We start from the raw sequence: 22,244 nt of genomic DNA, 5'->3' as shown, positions 1-22,244 counted from the left end.
TCAGTCCCTCAGCCTGGAGTCGATGTGTTCAGTCCATCAATCTTGTAGAAAGTACAGCATAGGGCCGTAGACGTGGCTTATATACTCCAGGCTGAGGGACTGATTACCTCAAACTCCTCCTCTCCTTACACCTTTTTGCCTTGTATTGGACTGATGAAGCCACTGTGAGGCGAAACGTTTTCTAAATAAAGATTCCCATATGTTGCATAAGTGTCTCAATCTTCACCTTTCTCAGATCGTCTAACCATCTAAATGCATATTTGATTTTTGAGTTGACATGTTTGAACATAAAGGATCTTATTAAGTGACTAAGGAAAAGTCGGTATCTATTTAGACTATATAAAATAAAACAACACAGACCCCCCCCCCCCCACCACCAGGTTTACTTAGGTTAAATTCTACATAATTTACTCGATTTAGTATAAAAAATTTCACATGTACGAGGCTTAAATAGTAGTTTATTATAACCTAAGTGACTGTGACCAACCTTGACCCACCCATACACTCGTATGACTCCCCTCCCCTCCCCTAACCCCCTCCCCTCACCTAACCCCCTCCCTCACCTAACCCCCTCTCCTCACCCCCTCTCCTCACCCCCTCCCCTCGCCCCCACACACACGAACCGGTGGACATGTATGGATGGATAGCCGTACTAACACATAGGTCCATCCTCACTGCATACACAGATTATGTAGTATTACCTGGCAGTGAAACATTTGTTTCCAAGATAAGTGTGTGTGTGTGTGTGTGTGTGTGTGTGTGTGTGTGTGTGTCAGATAGCACCGATGAAATATGGAAAAAGCTTGTGTACCTCTGGAATATTCAGTCAGCTTCGTTCATAAATAAACAGACAGAAAGAGCTATAAATCTCAGTGAAATAAATATATGTAAAAATGCACGTAAACGTGTAGTTTATGAGAGAGTGTGATGAGGGAGGGGGAGATGAGGGGTAACTAATGTAAATAGTTTGCTTAATGAGTGACGCGTGCCCCTCCACACTCTTAAGAGGGGCGGAGGCGGGGCCGGTACGATGCTGGTGAAGGGCTTATTATTATCTAAGGAATTGAAACTGCTCTTTCCTTGAGCTGGCTGGCTGGCTGGCTGGCTGGCTGACTGGCTGGCTGGCTGGCTTACTTGGTTCTCGGTTCTCGGTTCTCGGTTGAGTGTGTACTTTAGACACTCAGTGAGCTCTAGTTGCCCTGACTCTGTGTGCTTCTCTGTGTGACTTGTGACATGCAGTTACTTGACTGTGGAGTGTATTTTGTCAATTTATCCTGCAGCTTAGGCGTTTCCTTCGGTTATAGGGACCTCGGGCAACTTGATAATTACCGAGGTGCTTGCAGGGACCTCAGGCAACTTGATAATTACCCAGATGCCTGCAGGGACCTCGGGCAACCTAATAATTACCGAGGTGCCTGTAGGGACCTCGGGCAACTTGATAATTGCCCAGATGCCTGCAGGGACCTCGGACAACTTGATAATTACCGAGGTGCCTGCAGGGACCTCGGACAACATGATAATTACCGAGATGCCTGCAGGGACCTGTGTGGGTGTACACTGTGTGGGTGTGAAGCAGGTGAGGGTGCACACTGTGTGGATGTGAAGCAGGTGAGGTATATGCTGTGTGGGTGTGCAGCAGGTGAGGGTACATACTGTGTGGGTATGGCAGGGTAGAGGGAGGGTACACTGGGTGTGGGTGTAACGGGATAGAGGGAGGGTACACTAGATGTGGGTGAAATGTGGCAGGGTAGAGGGAGGGTACACTGGGTGCAGATGTAATGGGGCAGATAGAAGGTGAGTCTACCTGCATGGTGTTCCTGGGGTCCACGTCCGCGTGGCCCAGTCCATGATCAGGCCTCCCGGTGGATCTGGGCCTGATTTACCAGGCTGTTACTGCTGGCTGCACGTAGTCCAATGTAGGATGGACTTTAGGTATCTGTCCAGCTCCCTTTTGAAGGCAGCCACGAGTCTATTGGTAATTCCCCTTATGCCTGGTACAAGGCTTTTCAACAGTCTTGGGCCCCACACACTTACTGTGTTTTCTCTTAGTGGCCCCCCTGCTTCTCATTGAGGGTATGTTGACCGCTTCCCTAGTCTTTCGCTTTTGTAGGGAGTGGTTTTTATTTAAAATTTGGGACAAATTGATCTAGGTCCTTGAGGGACTTGTCCCAAATCCTAGAGTCTACGATTTTCCAGGTGTAGGCTATGATGTATCTCTCTCGCCTGCATTCCAGAGAGTACAGGTCAAGAGACTCCAAGCGTTCCCAGAAATTAAGGTACTTGATTGAACTTATACGTGCAGTGAAGGTTCTCTGTACAGTTGTCTACATCTGCGATTTCACCTACTTTGAAAAGAGGTGTTAGTGTACAGCAGTATTCCGCCCTAAGGAGGACAAGTGACTTTAAAAGGATCATCATTAGCATGGCATCCCTTGTTTTGAAAGTTCTCATTATACATCCTGTCATTTTCCTCGCAGATTTGAGTGACACTGTTGTGATCCTTGAACAAAAGCCACAATACCGTGACTGAAAAAATACACCAATAACCCGCACATAGCAGAGAGAAGCTTATGACGACCTTTCGGTCCGACTTGGAAAATTTACAAAATGTGACTTTGCAAATGGTCCAAGTCGGACCGAAAGGTCGTAGTAAGCTCCTCTCTGCTATGTGCGGGATATTTGTGTGTAGTGATCCTTGAGGTTTGGAATCCTCTGAAATTAACTTTAAAGAACCCCAATGGAAATAAGTCACTTTATCTGACTTTTTTTTGGGTTATCCAAGGTTCTCTACCCACATCCACCTGGAGTCTACCTGGAGGGCATTCCGGGGATCAACGCCCCCGCGGCCCTGTCCACGGCCAGGCCTCCGGGTGGATCAGGGCCTGATCAACCAGGCTGTTACTGCTGGCCGCACGTAGTCCAGTGTACTAACCACAGCCCGGCTGATCCGGCACCAGCTTTAAGTATCTGTCCAGCTCTCTCTTGAAGACAACCAGGGATCTATTGGTAACGCCCCTTATGGCTGATGGGAGGCTGTTGAATAGTCTTGGGCCCTGGACACTTATTGTGTTTTCTCTTGGTGTACCAGTGGCGCCCCTACTTTTCACTGGGGGTATGTTGCATCGCCTGCCCAGTCTTTTGCTTTCGTAGGTAGTGATTTCTGTGTGCAGATTAGGGATCAGTCCCTCCAGAATCTTCCAGGTGTAGATTATGATACATCTCTCTCGCCTGCGCTCCAATGAGTACACGTCAAGTGCTTCCAGGCGTTCCCAGTAGTTAAGGTGTTTGGTGGGACTTATACATGCAGTAAATGTTTTCTGTGAATTCTCTATTTATTTATTTATTTATTTATTTACAATTTGAGCATACATACAGAGGTACAAAAAAATACAGATAAGAGCAGCATGCCAAAGCCACTTATACTATGCATAGCATTTCGGGCTGGCTTAAAATTAACTAAGCAATGATGAAATCAGTGATAATACATTAATGTAAACAGATAACTATAAAGCACAAATGAGTATTACAAAGACAGGTCATATGGTTGCATACATTGTTGTACATTCAGTAGAATGGAGTATTCTGTTAGGTAGTGTATTTAAAAAAATAATAAAGTTAGATTGGGTCCTAGGTTTAACATTTATGTGATATAATTGTGAGAAACATTTAAGATATACAATTTATAAGGTTCAGTTATTCAGTATTTATTTGGTTTTGAGTGAGTAAGTGATCTTTGAGAAGAGACTTGAATTTATAAACAGGTAGTGTTTCTTTTATATTTACAGGTAATGAATTCCAGATTTTAGGGCCTTTTATGTGCATTGAGTTTTTGCATAGTGTGAGATGGACACGAGGAACATCAAAGAGTGATCTGTGCCTTGTGTTATGGTCATGTGTTCTGTTGAGGTTGGCAAGGAGATGTTTGACGGGAGGGTTAATATCAGAGTTAAGTGTTCTATGTATGTAATAGGTGCAGTAATAAGTATGGATGTTTTGTATGGTGAGTAGGTTTAGTGTATTGAATATTGGTGGAGTGTGCTGCCTGTAGTGGGAATTTGTTATCATTCTAACTGCAGCCTTTTGTTGGGTAATTAGTGGTCTGAGATGGTTAATTGTTGTTGAGCCCCATGCACAAATTCCATAGTTGAGATAGGGGTAAATAAGAGAGTGATATAGGGCCAGGAGGGCTGACTGTGGAACATAGTACCGTATCTTCGATAGTATGCCTACAGTCTTGGAAATTTTCTTAGAAATTTGTTGTATATGTGTATGAAATTTGAGTCTATTATCAAGGTGGATTCCTAAGAATTTTCCCTCTGTTAGCTTTGTGATAGGTGATCCGTTTATCATTATGTTAAGAGGGACATCTGTAGCTCTGTTACCAAACTGAATGAAGTAGGTTTTGTCAATGTTTAGTGTAAGTTTGTTAGTCCTCATCCAGGTAGATATTTTCTGTAATTCGGTATTTACAGTATTGGCTAGTGTGACTGGGCTCGGGTGAGAGAAGACGTATGTAGTGTCATCTGCAAATAGTGTGGGTTTGAGTAATTGCGAAGCATTTGGAAGGTCATTTATGTATAGGAGAAAGAGAAAAGGGCCAAGGACACTTCCCTGTGGGACACCAACTGTAATTGGTTGCGCAGAAGAGTTTGCCCCATTTGCGTACACATATTGGCTTCTGTTGCTGAGGTAAGACTTGAGGTAGTTAAGGGAGTGCCCTCTAATACCATAGTGTGTCAATTTTACGTGGAGCAAGTCATGGTCAACTGTATCAAAAGCTTTACGTAAGTCAATGAAGATCCCCAGTGGGACTTCTTTTTTCTCTATTGCAGTGTATATATGTTCTAGCATGTGCAATTTCCATTTTGTATGTCTTAGATTGAAGTCACCAAGCAGCAAGATGTTTGGGGATGGGGCTGGAAGGCTTTCCAGACAATAATCAATTTTTGTTAGCTGTTCTTTGAGCTGTTGGGAAGTTGCATCTGGCGGCTTATATACAAGTACAATGACTTAAGTTTTGGTTCTCGATTTTTGTTAGAATTTCAACTACATCATTTGTGGTGTTCAGTATCTCGGTGCAAATGAGCGACTCTTTGATATACAGGCCAACCCATCCCCCCCCCCCTTGTTGCCTGTTCTTTCTGTCGCATCTGAAAAGGTTGTACCCAGGTATCCATATTTCACTGTCAAAGTAATCTTGTAGGTGGGTCTCTGTGAAGGCTACAAGCATTGCATTTGAAACCCCAAGAAGTCCACTATGCTGCTATTTATGATAATCTATAAAACTATATTTGTGTATACCTGAATAAACCTACTTGTTCGCTTTATTGTGAGGTTAGAGTTTGTAGTATACTCCGTTCAAGGTATTTCCTCAAGTTTTCCAGACGGAATAACTGACAAATTTCAGTTACTCGTTTATGGAAAAATTAAGGAAATAATAGCTAGGATTGAGTTTGTGTGTAGATGTGGTAGGGTAGAGTAAGTGTATACTGGGTCTGGCAACAGTTAGGGTGTGTAGGAGAGGCGGGAGAGATCACATTCCTCTTCTGTTCATTATCAAGTATTCTCTGGTGTTGACGCTAGTGGGACTGGTGTTGACGCTAGTGGAGCTGGTGTTGACGCTAGTGGGGCTGGTGTTGACGCTGTAGGGGCTGGTGTTGACGCTAGTGGGGCTGGTGTTGACGCTAGTGGGACTGGTGTTGACGCTAGTGGGGCTGGTGTTGACGCTAGTGGGGCTGGTGTTGACGCTAGTGGGGCTGGTGTTGACGCTGTAGGGGCTGGTGTTGACGCTAGTGGGGCTGGTGTTGACGCTAGTGGGGCTGGTGTTGACGCTAGTGGGGCTGGTGTTGACGCTAGTGGGACTGGTGTTGACGCTAGTGGAGCTGGTGTTGACGCTAGTGGGGCTGGTGTTGACGCTAGTGGGGCTGGTGTTGACGCTAGTGGGGCTGGTGTTGACGCTAGTGGGGCTGGTGTTGACGCTGTAGGGGCTGGTGTTGACGCTGGAGGGGCTGGTGTTGACGCTGGAGGGGCTGTTGACGCTAGTGGGGCTGGTGTTGACACTAGTGGGGCTGGTGTTGACGCTAGTGGGGCTGGTGTTGACGCTAGTGGGGCTGGTGTTGACGCTAGTGGAGCTGGTGTTGACGCTAGTGGAGCTGGTGTTGACGCTAGTGGGGCTGGTGCTGACGCTAGTGGAGCTGGTGTTGACGCTAGTGGGGCTGGTGTTGACGCTAGTGGGGCTGGTGTTGACGCTAGTGGGGCTGGTGTTGACGCTAGTGGGGCTGGTGTTGACGCTGGAGGGGCTGGTGTTGACGCTAGTGGGGCTGGTGTTGACGCTAGTGGAGCTGGTGTTGACGCTAGTGGGGCTGGTGTTGACGCTAGTGGGGCTGGTGTTAACGCTGGAGGGGCTGGTGTTGACGCTGGAGGGGCTGGTGTTGACGCTGGAGGGGCTGGTGTTGACGCTGGAGGAGCTGGTGTTGACGCTAGGGGGCTGGTGTTGACGCTAGTGGGGCTGGCGTTGACGCTAGTGGGGCTGGTGTTGACGCTAGTGGGGCTGGTGTTGACGCTAGTGGGGCTGGTGTTGACGCTAGTGGAGCTGGTGTTGACGCTAGTGGGGCTGGTGTTGACGCTAGTGGGGCTGGTGTTAACGCTGGAGGGGCTGGTGTTGACGCTGGAGGGGCTGGTGTTGACGCTGGAGGGGCTGGTGTTGACGCTGGAGGAGCTGGTGTTGACGCTAGGGGGCTGGTGTTGACGCTAGTGGGGCTGGTGTTGACGCTAGTGGGGCTGGTGTTGACGCTGGAGGGACTGGTGTTGACGCTGGAGGGGCTGGTGTTGACGCTAGGGGGGCTGGTGTTAACGCTAGTGGAGCTGGTGTTGACGCTGGAGGGGCTGGTGTTGACGCTAGGGGGGGCTGGTGTTGAGGCTAGTGAGGCTGATGTTGACCCTAGTGGGGCTGGTGTTGACCCTGGAGGGGCTGGTGTTGCCGCTGGAGGGGCTGGTGTTGACGCTGGAGGGGCTGGTGTTGACCCTAGTGAGGTTGGTGTTGACGCTGGAGGGGCTGGTGTTGCCGCTGGAGGGGCTGGTGTTGACGCTGGAGGGGCTGGTGTTGCCGCTGGAGGGGCTGGTGTTGCCGCTGGAGGGGCTGGTGTTGACGCTGGAGGGGCTGGTGTTGACGCTGGAGGGGCTGGTGTTGCCGCTGGAGGGGCTGGTGTTGCCGCTGCAGGGGCTGGTGTTGACGCTGGAGGGGCTGATGTTGCCGCTGGAGGGGCTGGTGTTGACGCTGGAGGGGCTGATGTTGCCGCTGGAGGGGCTGGTGTTGACGCTGGAGGGGCTGGTGTTGCCGCTGGAGGGGCTGGTGTTGACGCTGGAGGGGCTGATGTTGCCGCTGGAGGGGCTGGTGTTGACGCTGGAACAACCAGACGAAGCTAGCTGATGGTCAGATAGTGACTCTGTATGAAGGATGAACTTTGTTACATAGCTTTTTCTGGTTAAGAGCAGCGTTTGTTACCCAAACTGGTCAAAAAATGGCTCTTTTGTTGTCGATATATTGTTGTACTATGCAGTAGTAAGTTGTATTGTTACATTATGATGCAAAACTTGGTGTATTGTATTGTACTTTACTGTGTTCTATTGTGTTTAATGTATTATTACGTTGTTTTGTGTTGTTACTTTGTGTTACGTTTAGTTTCGTATCCTGTTTCGTGGTACCAGAGTGCAATGATTTATTTTGAATTGTTGTAGTGAGTTGTATTCCTATACTGTTGTTTGTGTTGTTGCCGTGTTGTAAGTTGTATTATGTTGTAGGGGCGCAGTCAGCCTTTCTAAACCTCCGCCAATATAAAAGTCAGCTAACAATTACTGACGCTGGGAACGGCGCAGAAAAAAACACATAACTAAATTAAAGAGAATTTGATGCAGTGCAAAAATGCGTGGCAAGTAGAGTGAACCTCAGTGGTTATATGAGAGGTATTAGTTTACACCTGTGTGGTGACTGTTTGTGGGTGTCCGACTCTCGGCCAGGCTATGGCTGTGTATATATCTGTGAGCCAGTCTGTGGCTGTGTATATATCTGTGAGCCAGTCTGTGGCTGTGTATATATCTGTGAGCCAGTCTATGGCTGTGAATATATCTGTGAGCCAGTCTATGGCTGTGTATATATCTGTGAGCCAGTCTGTGGCTGTGTATATATCTGTGAGCCAGTCTGTGGCTGTGTATATATCTGTGAGCCAGTCTGTGGCTGTGTATATATCTGTGAGCCAGTCTGTGGCTGTGTATATATCTGTGAGCCAGTCTGTGGCTGTGTACATATCTGTGAGCCAGTCTGTGGCTTTGTATATATCTGTGAGCCAGTCTGTGCCTTTGTATATACATGTGAGCCAGTCTGTGGCTTTGTATATATCTGTGAGCCAGTCTGTGCCTTTGTATATACATGTGAGCCAGTCTGTGCCTTTGTATATATCTGTGAGCCAGTCTGTGCCTTGGTATATATCTGTGAGCCAGTCTGTGGCTTTGTATATACATGTGAGCCAGTCTGTGTCTTTGTATATACATGTGAGCCAGTCTGTGCCTTTGTATATATCTGTGAGCCAGTCTGTGTCTTTGTATATACATGTGAGCCAGTCTGTGCCTTTGTATATATCTGTGAGCCAGTCTGTGTCTTTGTATATACATGTGAGCCAGTCTGTGCCTTTGTATATATCTGTGAGCCAGTCTGTGTCTTTGTATATACATGTGAGCCAGTCTGTGTCTTTGTATATACATGTGAGCCAGTCTGTGTCTTTGTATATACATGTGAGCCAGTCTGTGCCTTTGTATATACATGTGAGCCAGTCTGTGTCTTTGTATATACATGTGAGCCAGTCTGTGCCTTTGTATATACATGTGAGCCAGTCTGTGCCTTTGTATATACATGTGAGCCAGTCTGTGTCTTTGTATATACATGTGAGCCAGTCTGTGTCTTTGTATATATCTGAGCCGGTCTGTGTCTTTGTATATATCTGAGCCAGTCTGTGTCTTTGTATATATCTGAGCCAGTCTGTGTCTTTGTATATATCTGAGCCAGTCTGTGTCTTTGTATATATCTGAGCCAGTCTGTGTCTTTGTATATATCTGTGAGCCAGTCTGTGTCTTTGTATATATCTGTGAGCCAGTCTGTGTCTTTGTATATATCTGAGCCAGTCTGTGTCTTTGTATATATCTGAGCCAGTCTCAGTCTGTTCGTTGAACCTCACCTTTACACAGTATGTTATGTAATTCCCTGTTGGCTGATCATTGAGGCATGCGTTGGTCCAGCTGTCACGAGATTGATGAGTCTGTTTACGGCCTAGTCGTCAATCTGGCCTCCCCCCCCCTCCTACTCACTCCAACAGATCAACAACTCGTGAATTGATTACCGCTGGATTTAATGAGTTGATAAGCCGTTTTAACCCAGACTCTGGTATCTCGCGCCTTCCCTGAAGTATGTTGTGAGCACAGTATTGTCAGCTAGGGTTTGGTACATCCAGGGAGGTGCTACCCTCTTGTCATGTCTAGTAGGTTAGTAGACAACACCTATCCAGGGAGGTTCTACCCTCCTGTCATGTGTAGTAGGTTAGTAGACAACACCTATCCAGGGAGGTTCTACCCTCCTGTCATGTGTAGTAGGTTAGTAGACAACAACCATCCAGGGAGGTGCTACCCTCCTGTCATGTCTAGTAGGTTAGTAGACAACACCTATCCAGGGAGCTTCTACCCTCCTGTCATGTGTAGTAGGTTAGTAGACAACAACCATCCAGGGAGGTGCTACCCTCCTGTCATGTCTAGTAGGTTAGTAGACAACACCTATCCAGGGAGCTTCTACCCTCCTGTCATGTGTAGTAGGTTAGTAGACAACAACCATCCAGGGAGGTGCTACCCTCCTGTCATGTCTAGTAGGTTAGTAGACAACACCCATCCAGGAAGGTTCTACCCTCCTGTCATGTGTAGTAGGTTAGTAGACAACAACCACCCAGGGAGGTGCTACCCCCCCTGTCATGTGTAGTAGGTTAGTAGACAACAACCATCCAGGGAGGTGCTACCCTCCTGTCATGTGTAGTAGGTTAGTAGACAACAACCATCCAGGGAGGTGCTACCCTCCTGTCATGTGTAGTAGGTTAGTAGACAACAACCATCCAGGGAGGTGCTACCCTCCTGTCATGTTTAGTAGGTTAGTAGACAACAACCATCCAGGGAGGTGCTACCCTCCTGTCATGTGTAGTAGGTTAGTAGACAACAACCATCCAGGGAGGTGCTACCCTCCTGTCATGTGTAGTAGGTTAGTAGACAACAACCATCCAGGGAGGTGCTACCCTCCTGTCATGTGTAGTAGGTTAGCAGACAACAACCATCCAGGGAGATGCTACCCTCCTGTCATGTGTAGTAGGTTAGTAGACAACAACCATCCAGGGAGGTGCTACCCTCCTGTCATGTGTAGTAGGTTAGTAGACAACAACCATCCAGGGAGGTGCTACCCTCCTGTCATGTGTAGTAGGTTAGTAGACAACAACCATCCAGGGAGGTGCTGTCATGTGTAGTAGGTTAGTAGACAACAACCATCCAGGGAGGTGCTACCCTCCTGTCATGTGTAGTAGGTTAGTAGACAACAACCATCCAGGGAGGTGCTACCCTCCTGTCATGTGTAGTAGGTTAGTAGACAACAACCATCCAGGGAGGTGCTACCCTCCTGTCATGTGTAGTAGGTTAGTAGACAACAACCATCCAGGGAGGTGCTACCCTCCTGTCATGTGTAGTAGGTTAGTAGACAACAACCATCCAGGGAGGTGCTACCCTCCTGTCATGTGTAGTAGGTTAGTAGACAACAACCATCCAGGGAGGTGCTACCCTCCTGTCATGTGTAGTAGGTTAGTAGACAACCATCCGGGGAGGTTCTACCCTCCTGTCATGTGTAGTAGGTTAGTAGACAACCATCCGGGGAGGTTCTACCCTCCTGTCATGTGTAGTAGGTTAGTAGACAACCATCCGGGGAGGTTCTACTCTCCTGTCATGTGTAGTAGGTTAGTAGACAACCATCCGGGGAGGTTCTACCCTCCTGTCGTGTGTAATAGGTTAATAGATAACTATCCAAGAGAAGTGAGGTATAGATACTGAGAGAACCGGAATTATTTACAGTCATGATCTATTCAAATATAAGATGGCTTACAGTTATTATACAGCTGTAAGGTTTACAGTTATCTTCATCAAATTCAGATGTAAGGTTTATAGTTATCTTCAAAACTCAGATGTAATGTTATTTCGTTATCATCTACACTCATCACTAAGTTTGTTTACTAACCTAAAGTTAGTGAACGGACTTGACAAGAAACACATTTTTATCAGGCAATAGTGAGTTGGACTGAGTTAAGTAACTTTGGTGATAGCACTAATATTTGGGCAATAATGGTGATACTTAGCACTAAGTACTACCGTAATGACTACTGAACTTCCGGAAGTGAACTGAAAATTGTTATAATTTGAGAGAATAAGATTTTTTTAAGAGAATGTTGTCAAGGAGAGAGAACCTGACGACATGTTACGTCTTTATCATTGTTACAGTTCAGGGGTCATTAAATTATGTCTGTCTGTGTGTGTGTCTCTCTGTGTACCCCTTACCCCTCCTCCTTCCCTCTTCCCCCTCCCTCTCCCCTTCCCCCCTCCCTCTCCCCTTACCCCTCCTCCTCCTCTTAAAAAATATAATTCTCGGTGGCACAATACCCAGGTTTCAGTACCTGACAGCAGCAAGGTCACCACAGTCCTCTTACTTCTTCATGAACCAAGTGTTTTATTATTATTATTTATTAGTAATAGTAGTGAGTCCAAATATGATTACATAGTAACAATGGAGAATATTAAAACCAGGTTAACTCATGAATGGTATACAGCAGCAGCTAATTAATGAGAGGAACTCAAGTATAACACTAGGTATTTTTATTGTTGAAATGTTGACCCAGTCCAGCAGCTACGTCAGATGTCTTCTGCAACTCTATCTGTTACTGACAGTTGCTTATCATGACCTTTGTTTTTGTAAAGTAAAAGGACACAAGTGCAACTAATGTGACATTTTATTGTGGCAACGTTTCGCTCTCCAGGAGCTTTGTCAAGCCGACAAAGCTTGACAAAGCTCCTGGAGAACGAAACGTTGCCACAATAAAATATCACAGTTGCACGTGTGTCCTTTTACTTTACATATTGTCGGTTATTCTACCAACTTTATTACATCCTTTCTTTTTACTGGTGGGCCTCGCTAACTTGTGACTTTCCAGTCACTGAAGTCACTGAAGTCACTGAAGTCACTGAAGTCACTGAAGTCACTGAAGTCACTGAAGTCACTGACGTCACTGGTGACAACCTCTTCTGCTCTGTTACACTCAGCTCTCTTGTAAACCCATTATTTGTAAACATTGAAAAAGTACATTTAGAAACATTCTCAAAAAAATCACTCTATATAAAATAGGTTCATAAAAGGTTTAAGGACGGTTTTAATGTCCCCCTCCACCCATCCCCTTCTCCACCTATAACTGTTTTAATTATCAGATATAAATGTTCACTCTGGAAACTGAGTCCGGTGGCAAACTTTAATTTCTTAAAGATAGCCATTGCAAAGTTTTTGTTAATATGTATAGAGATACGAGATGTATTGTTTTTAGCACTGTATAAAGACTCCGGGTTAATGTGTAACACTGTACACCAGCAGCTGGCCACTGCCTGGTTAACAGCAAAATACTATGATTAATGAGCATTAAGCTCACTAAAACAATCTTAAAACATTCAGTTTTAACACAAATTTAAAATAACTAATTAACTCAACATTTTTTAAACTCTTGTATTTAAGCTACAGAAACATAAATGCATTACTTGCCTGTAACTACAACTTCTAGTGGTTTATTTTGGCACATCTAGAACAATATTACCACATCACTTGCATAGAGACCTTCCTAGGAAGATAATATCACTCTCACAGCACCACACACTAGTGTGAAATGACACACGATGAAGACTAAGCTTTACTTGGGATAATACTTCACTGTGACTTAATGAACCTCTACCCTCAGCATAACATAATAAATCTCTAAACAGCAAAACATGAAAAAAGCTCCATACATAGTGAAACATGAAGCGTAGGGTAGCTCCAGTTCCTTGAATCAAGAGCTCTTCACTAGCATCAAGGCACCCTTCTGAAAGGGCAAAACTGATGTTGGATCAACAGATCCATTAAAACTTTAATTTAACCTCCCACTAGGTAAGTCTGGTCAAATATTTCACAATATATAATACTGTACCTGTATTAGTTCATAGTTGCTTCACGTAATCATCTTGGAATTTTTTTTTTTTTTGTGTTATCTAGTTTGGGTTGTTAGTGTGTCTGATAGCAATAAATTAACTTCGTCTAAGATTATCTGCATTTTCTTCAAGAGTTTGATGAATTATGTTAGCAAACTCTCTCACTTGCTCAGATGTCAGGTTCTGCAGTAACAAGAATCAAATTGATAGTAATAATAAGTAAAAAAATCTGGAGTATCTGAGAGAGTTAGAGCAAAGGAAGGGGTAGCAGTAATGTTAAATGATCAGTTATGGAAGGAGAAAAGAGAATATGAATGTGTAAATGCAAGAATTATGTGGATTAAAGTAAAGGTTGGATGCGAGAAGTGGGTCATAATAAGCGTGTATGCACCTGGAGAAGAGAGGAATGCAGAGGAAAGAAAGAGATTTTGGGAGATGTTAAGTGAATGTATAGGAGCCTTTGAACCAAGTGAGAGAGTAATTGTGGTAGGGGACCTGAATGCTAAAGTAGGAGAAACTTTTAGAGAGGGTGTGGTAGGTAAGTTTGGGGTGCCAGGTGTAAATGATAATGGGAGCCCTTTGATTGAACTTTGTATAGAAAGGGGTTTAGTTATAGGTAATACATATTTTAAGAAAAAGAGGATAAATAAGTATACAAGATATGATGTAGGGCGAAATGACAGTAGTTTGTTGGATTATGTATTGGTAGATGAAAGACTGTTGAGTAGACTTCAGGATGTACATGTTTATAGAGGGGCCACAGATATATTAGATCACTATCTAGTTGTAGCTACACTGAGAGTAAAAGGTAGATGGGATACAAGGAGAATAGAAGCATCAGGGAAGAGAGAGGTGAAGGTTTATAAACTAAAAGAGGAGGCAGTTAGGGAAAGATATAAACAGCTATTAGAGGATAGATGGGCTAATGAGAGCATAGGCAATGGGGTCGAAGAGGTATGGGGTAGGTTTAAAAATGTAGTGTTAGAGTGTTCAGCAGAAGTTTGTGGTTACAGGAAAGTGGGTGCGGGAGGGAAGAGGAGCGATTGGTGGAATGATGTAAAGAGAGTAGTAAGGGAGAAAAAGTTAGCATATGAGAAGTTTTTACCAAGTAGAAGTGATGCAAGGAGGGAAGAGTATATGGAGAAAAAGAGAGAGGTTAAGAGAGTGGTGAAGCAATGTAAAAAGAGAGCAAATGAGAGAGTGGGTGAGATGTTATCAACAAATTTTTTTGAAAATAAGAAAAAGTTTTGGAGTGAGATTAACAAGTTAAGGAAGCCTAGAGAACAAATGGATTTGTCAGTTAAAAATAGGAGAGGAGAGTTATTAAATGGAGAGTTAGAGGTATTGGGAAGATGGAGGGAATATTTTGAGGAATTGTTAAATGTTGATGAAGATAAGATAAGATAAGATAAGATTTCGTTCGGATTTTTAACCCCGGAGGGTTAGCCACCCAGGATAACCCAAGAAAGTCAGTGCGTCATCGAGGACTGTCTAACTTATTTCCATTGGGGTCCTTAATCTTGTCCCCCAGGATGCCACCCACACCAGTCGACTAACACCCAGGTACCTATTTGCTGTTAGGTGAACAGGACAATAGGTGTAAGGAAACGTGTCGGAATTTCCACCCGCCGGGAATCGAACCCGGGCCCTCCGTGTGTGAAGCGGGAGCTGTAGCCACCAGGCCACCGGGCCACAATGAAGATAGGGAAGCTGTGATTTCGTGTATAGGGCAAGGAGGAATAACATCTTGTAGGAGTGAGGAAGAGCCAGTTGTGAGTGTGGGGGAAGTTCGTGAGGCAGTAGGTAAAATGAAAGAGGGCAAGGCAGCTGGGATTGATGGGATAAAGATAGAAATGTTAAAAGCAGGTGGGGATATAGTTTTGGAGTGGTTGGTGCAATTATTTAATAAATGTATGGAAGAGGGTAAGGTACCTAGGGATTGGCAGAGAGCATGCATAGTTCCTTTGTATAAAGGCAAAGGGGACAAAAGAGAGTGCAAAAATTATAGGGGGATAAGTCTGTTGAGTATACCTGGTAAAGTGTATGTTAGAGTTATTATTGAAAGAATTAAAAGTAAGACGGAGAATAGGATAGCAGATGAACAAGGAGGCTTTAGGAAAGGTAGGGGGTGTGTGGACCAGGTGTTTACAGTGAAACATGTAAGTGAACAGTATTTAGATAAGGCTAAAGAGGTCTTTGTGGCATTTATGGATTTGGAAAAGGCGTATGACAGGGTGGATAGGGGGGCAATGTGTCAGATGTTGCAGGTGTATGGTGTAGGAGGTAGGTTACTGAAAGCAGTGAAGAGTTTTTACGAGGATAGTGAGGCTCAAGTTAGAGTACATAGGAAAGAGGGAAATTATTTCCCAGTAAAAGTAGGCCTTAGACAAGGATGTGTGATGTCACCGTGGTTGTTTAATATATTTATAGATGGGGTTGTAAGAGAAGTAAATGCGAGGGTCTTGACAAGAGGCGTGGAGTTAAAAGATAAAGAATCACACATAAAGTGGGAGTTGTCACAGTTGTTCTTTGCTGATGACACTGTGCTCTTGGGAGATTCTGAAGAGAAGTTGCAGAGATTGGTGGATGAATTTGGTAGGGTGTGCAAAAGAAGAAAATTGAAAGTGAATACAGGAAAGAGTAAGGTTATGAGGATAACAAAAAGATTAGGTGATGAAAGATTGGATATCAGATTGGAGGGAGAGAGTATGGAGGAGGTGAATGTATTCAGATATTTGGGAGTGGACGTGTCAGCGGATGGGTCTATGAAGGATGAGGTGAATCATAGAATTGATGAGGGGAAAAGGGTGAGTGGTGCACTTAGGAGTCTGTGGAGACAAAGAACTTTGTCCTTGGAGGCAAAGAGGGGAATGTATGAGAGTATAGTTTTACCAACACTCTTATATGGGTGTGAAGCATGGGTGATAAATGTTGCAGCGAGGAGAAGGCTGGAGGCAGTGGAGATGTCATGTCTGAGGGCAATGTGTGGTGTGAATATTATGCAGAGAATTCGTAGTTTGGAAGTTAGGAGGAGGTGTGGGATTACCAAAACTGTTGTCCAGAGGGCTGAGGGAGGGTTGTTGAGGTGGTTCGGACATGTGGAGAGAATGGAGTGAAACAGAATGACTTCAAGAGTGTATCAGTCTGTAGTGGAAGGAAGGCGGGGTAGGGGTCGGCCTAGGAAAGGTTGGAGGGAGGGGGTAAAGGAGGTTTTGTGTGCGAGGGGCTTGGACTTCCAGCAGGCGTGCGTGAGAGTGTTTGATAGGAGTGAATGGAGACGAATGGTTTTTAATACTTGACGTGCTGTTGGAGTGTGAGCAAAGTAACATTTATGAAGGGGTTCAGGGAAACCGGCAGGCCGGACTTGAGTCCTGGAGATGGGAAGTACAGTGCCTGCACTCTGAAGGAGGGGTGTTAATGTTGCAGTTTAAAAACTGTAGTGTAAAGCACCCTGGTGAAAGTTTTTCTTTTTCGGGCCACCCTGCCTTGGTGGGAATCGGCCAGTGTGATAATAAAAAATAAAAAATAAGTAAAAACTCACCATTAACAGTTTTTGAGGTTGTAGCAATGAGCAGCAGTAGCAGCCGAGTCTGTACACCCATCTTGTATGTATTTTGGTGGTGGTACAGCTGCTGCTTCTGTTATTAGTACTGCTGCTGCTTTTGTTGCTACTAGTACTGCTGCTGGTGCTTGTTGCTGCTGCAATGATGTTACAGTGCTTCTGCCGCGGTGCTTCTGACGCTGCTGTGATGCTACAGTGCTGTCGTTATTGCTGCTGCAGTTCTGTTGCTGCAACATTTAGTGTTGCGTCTGGTGCTGTTGATGCTGCTACTAATGTTGATATTGCCGTTGCAGTGTTGGTGCTGGTGTAGTTTCTCTTCGAGATCTTACAGCATCTGTGTAGTTAGAGTGCTGGTCAAGGGAAGTGGACGCTTATAGCTGTAATGTCTCAGTAGTTGGCGAAAAATAAGACTTTCTCCGTATTATATTTAACATGGGAGGGCTATTATCCCAGTAAAATCAAAGACGGCGAAGTTTTTGACTACTTTCCTCGAGGTCCTTAGGTTCTCATGCTGAAGATGCGACCCACAACTCGAAGGACTCGTTCACTGCTAGATAGAGGCAGCAGGCGTAAGCACCATACTTGTACAAGCGGATATCACAAGAAAGTTAATATCTAGTTTAACAATATTGCTTACAAGATTGTGGAGGTGGTGGAAAGATACGATGTGTGGTTGACTTACAACATTACCTCAGTAGAGTGCGGCCACTGATATTCAACATTTAACTTCGTCTGGCAGATTTTATTCTATATAAATGTTTTTGTTAACTCAAGATAATGTTTATTTGTTTCCATCGCTGTCAATGTCCTGATTATCGCTACATTGTGTAATGTTTTAATTATCATTAACTTTGTTAAATGAAACATTGACGTATTTTGTGGAGTATAGACTTATTTTGTCCTAGTTTAAAACAGTGTGTTAAGAAGCTGAGGAAGAAGACAGTGTGTGTGTGTGAGAGAGAGAGAGAAAGAGAGATAGAGAGAGAGGTGTTAACACAAGACACTTGGAACACTGTGTGTTTGAGGTGTTAACACGAGACACGTGAAACACTGTGTGTTTGAGGTGTTAACACGAGACACGTGAAACACTGTGTGTTTGAGGTGTTAACACGAGACACGTGAAACACTGTGTGTTTGAGGTGTTAATACAAGACACGTGGAACAGTGCGTGTGTGTTAGGCGTTAACATAAAACACGTGATAGTGGCACCCAGATGGTCATCTCTGACAGTCTCCCTCCACACAACCGCTTCGCACCACCACCAGCGGTACACTGACTCGAGAGAGAGAGAGAGAGAGAGAGAGAGAGAGAGAGAGAGAGAGAGAGAGAGAGAGAGAGAGAGAGACGTATGATAAAGCTCATGGTTCAGGGGAGTGACCCAGTAGCGACCAGTGAAGAGGCGGGGCCAGGAGCTGACTCGACCCCTGCAACCACAACTAGGTGAGTACAACTAGGCTAGTACACACACTAATACCACAACCAGACTTCTCATCACACAATTCCTTCACCACCCACCACCTCAGTACACTTGAGGCTGCTACACAACCACTTCTCAGAATACCTCTACCAACTATCACTATCCTCACAGCCATCAACACCACTTCTTTGTTGAGCGTTGATATTTTCACTAACACTATCACCCACCACTTCTTGTCTACAAATATCCTTCACCACTGTCTACAATATCCATCACCCCCACATATCAACATACTCCTAACACCCATCACCCCCACATGTCAACATACTTCTACCAACCATTACCACCACTCTTCATGGTCCACACTTTAAATAGAAAACTTTCAAGGGCGTTCCTGCCTCTTGAAGCATTAGTATCACTTTACAGAGTGGGTTTTGTTGTGAATGATTCCAACCATAGTATTGTGACTTAATATGTTTACTACTACTGTCATCACTACCGCTGTCACCATCACTGCTTCAAAACTTCAGCCAACCAGTCACCAGTCTTAGCTATCAGCACTGTGACTTCTGTTACAACCTCTGCCATTAATACTGTCTCGCTACCACTTGTCAGTTTACAACCATAAACACCACTGTTCTCACTAACCCACCACTATCACTACCATTCCTCTCACTGTTTTCATACAACTTGTATAGGTTGAATATAGTCTGTTAGTCCAGAATCTATTATCAACATCCCCTCTCTTCCTCCCCCCTATAGCATAATTCTTTGAGAGATAATCCCTACCTACATTTCACTACTCCAGATGTATAAACCCACTTGATCAGACTTGATAATCTTGACTGCCCTTCTTCCACTCCCTGAATTATTACTTTCATACTACCACAACTAATTTCTTCACTTATTTTCTGCACGATATTCGCACCACTCATTGATATGATATATCTCTTCTTCCCTCAGTCTCATCGCTACAACATTCAGGGATCATGTCTCATCTATATACAGAAGAAGTATTTGAACCACAGTATTCCGATACATTCCTGTTTTTTTTTTTCATCCATTAAAAGCTTTCGTCTTTTCTCATACTCAACACTACCTGTTTTCCTCGCTTATGCTGCGATTCCCTTTTGTCTTTCCTAGACTCAACTTGGAATATCTACTTGTGAATATATTATAATAATCTCTGTCCAATATTGTTGTTGTTATAGTGTGTACACAAAAAAAACTCTAACGCAGTAAGGGTCCTTTAGTGGTTCATAGTGAAAAAGGTTGAGTAAAAATTGAAAAGGCTGAACTGATATGCTATATGATAAGATAAGATAAGATTTCGTTCGGATTTTTAACCCCGGAGGGTTAGCCACCCAGGATAACCCAAGAAAGTCAGTGCGTCATCGAGGACTGTCTAACTTATTTCCATTGTGGTCCTTAATCTTGTCCCCCAGGATGCGACCCACACCAGTCGACTAACACCCAGGTTCCTATTTGCTGCTAGGTGAACAGGACAACAGGTGTAAGGAAACGTGTCGAAATGTTTCCACCCGCCGGGAATCGAACCCGGGCCCTCCGTGTGTGAAGTGGGAGCTTTAGCCACCAGGCCACCGGGCCACCTATATAGACATAATTCAAAGTTGGTTCATCAAGTAAATTAGTTAAGACACTCTCCCTAACTCTAACATTCATCTCTCTTATAAGTACATACAACAACACCAACAACAACAACAACAATGGGACATCACACATCCCTGTCTAAGGTCCATTTTTACCTGAAAAAACTCCTTTATTGCATACCCTAACCTGATCCTCAATCTTCTTTCTTACATCTCCTGACTCTGGGTCACCTTAATGTAGTTGTGGAACTGGAGTGGATTAACCTAACAACTAACACCCCTCCCAATTTATCTTTTATTTGGTTTATACGGAAGGGATTTTTCCCCACGTTCATAAAATTTTACTACGGGGGATTATGGAAGGGGTCACTATCTGTTAATCTCCTTGTGCTCCCACCAGTTGCAGTATTGAGGTGGTCTACACCACCCATGCGAACCTTCTGGTGGACCACATCGGGTGGTTCATCCTGTTGTACATCATCAGGTGACCTGAGGTCACCTGATGATGTACAACTGATGATGTACAACTCTGCGTTCTTCCTGGTTTGCCTTGCACATTACTAACTGAATGCTACTAGCACCTCTGGTGATCTCAGTCTCGATAGGCAATTTTGCTATGCCTTGCTCTGTTAAAACTGAGCGAACTATTCTGGGTTGTGCTCTGGGTAGGGTAAGAGGTGGTTCTTGGAAGATGCAGCACTGCTTTTCGCGTTGGTGTGGAGTGCAGAGACTGGTGACAAAGCAGTGATTTCTTTTGAAAGAGCATTTCGGGCAGATTAGGTCAGTTTTCTCCCAGGATACGACCTACACCAGTCGACTAACATATTCAATTCAGTTCAATTCAAATTCAAAGTTTATTCTCCATTACAATGCTGAGTTTACAGAATTTGGTTATTGTGTGGTTTACATGTAGTAAAATAATGATTACAGAGTGTACCACTAGAACACCTAGCATGGCTAGGCATTTCGGGCAAACATAGTTTAATTCTTAATTTTAAAATATTACAAATTATGAGGTAAGTTGGTATTATGGCTAAGTGACTAAATACTAGTTTGTGAGTTTAGCAATGTGAATGCTTTTGTTTTGGCACAGTACATAGTTTCAGTATTGGAGTATCACAGGATTCATTATTTTAAGATTGAGATTAATATTTCTGTTTATGGTCAAATGGGTGAGTGAGTGTAAGTGTGAGCCACCATGTGGTATTCGTGTAGTTAGTTGACGGGGTGTATCAGGGAGATAAGATGTTTTCTAACAGTAGTTTTGAAGGTGATGAATGTGTCTGCAGTTCTAGAGTTCTCAGGTAGGGTGTTCCAGATTTTAGGGCCTTTGACATACATTGAATTTTTGTAAAGGTTTAGTCGAACACGGGGAATGTCGTAGAGATGTTTGTGTCTGGTGTTATGCCTGTGGGTTCTGTCACAACTATCAAGAAAGCGTTTTAGGTCAAGATTGATATTGGAGTTTAAGGTCCTGTAGATGTAGATTGCACAGTAGTAAGTGTGGATGTACTGAACAGGGAGTAAGTTTAGATCTATGAAGAGGTGTGTTGCCAGGGATGGGATTTAGTGATTATTCTTACTGCAGCTTTTTGTTGGATTATTATTGGCTTTAGGTGTGTTGCTGCAGTTGATCCCCAAGCACAAATAGCATAGGTGAGGTATGGATAAATAAGTGAGTGGCATAGTGTGAGAAGGGCATTTTGCGGCACGTAGTATCGTATCTTGGAGAGGATCCCAACCGTTTTGGATACTTTTTTGGTTATGTGTTGGATATGGGTGCTGAAATTCAGGTTGTTGTCAAGGTATAGGCCTAGGAATTTGCCCTCATTATGTCTGGTAATTAGAGTGTTGTCGATCTTAATGTTAATTTGTGCATCTCCTACTCTGCTACCAAACATAATATAGTAGGTTTTGTCAGTGTTAAGCGTAAGTTTATTGGCTGTCATCCAAGTCGATATTTTGATCAGCTCCTCGTTAACAATGGTGTTGAGGGTGGCAAGATTAGGGTGAGAGATGACATAAGTCGTGTCGTCAGCAAAGAGAATGGGTTTCAGGTGTTGGGATACGTTTGGAAGATCATTGATGTATATGAGGAAGAGCAGGGGACCAAGGACACTTCCCTGCAGAACTCCAGTATCAAGTGGCCGTGTTGTTGAAGCTGTGTCTTTAAAATGGTGACATACTGATACCTATTAGTAAGGCAAGATTTGAAATAAGCAAGTGCATGGCCTCTTATACCGTAATGGTCAAGTTTGTGGAGTAGGATGTCGTGGTCTACTGTGTCAAAAGCTTTTCTTAGGTCAATAAAAATTTCTAGTGGATATTCCTTATTTTCCAGTGCTGTGTAAAGAAGATCTAGCAT

General features: G+C 44.2%; 1 protein-coding gene across 1 annotated transcript in view; it reads right to left on the bottom strand.

Annotated features, from left to right (window-relative positions):
• The window catches only part of LOC138854537 (roundabout homolog 2-like), a 336,616-nt gene extending 318,490 nt beyond the window's left edge, over positions 1-18,126 (bottom strand). Inside the window, exons 1-2 of the mRNA XM_070098360.1 lie at positions 18,062-18,126; positions 16,832-17,670 (exon numbers count right to left, since the gene is read on the bottom strand). Coding sequence (XP_069954461.1) covers positions 16,832-16,892 — 61 coding nt within the window. The 5' untranslated portion in view covers positions 16,893-17,670; positions 18,062-18,126. The remainder of the gene's footprint in view (positions 1-16,831; positions 17,671-18,061) is intronic.
• Between the last annotated feature and the right edge of the window lie 4,118 nt (positions 18,127-22,244).

The sequence above is a fragment of the Cherax quadricarinatus genome, chromosome 4 (genome assembly GCF_038502225.1).
Source record: "Cherax quadricarinatus isolate ZL_2023a chromosome 4, ASM3850222v1, whole genome shotgun sequence".
Taxonomy (NCBI): Eukaryota; Metazoa; Arthropoda; class Malacostraca; order Decapoda; family Parastacidae; genus Cherax; species Cherax quadricarinatus.
Note: the sequence above shows the minus strand (reverse complement) of the source record. Positions and strands in the feature narration are given on the sequence as shown.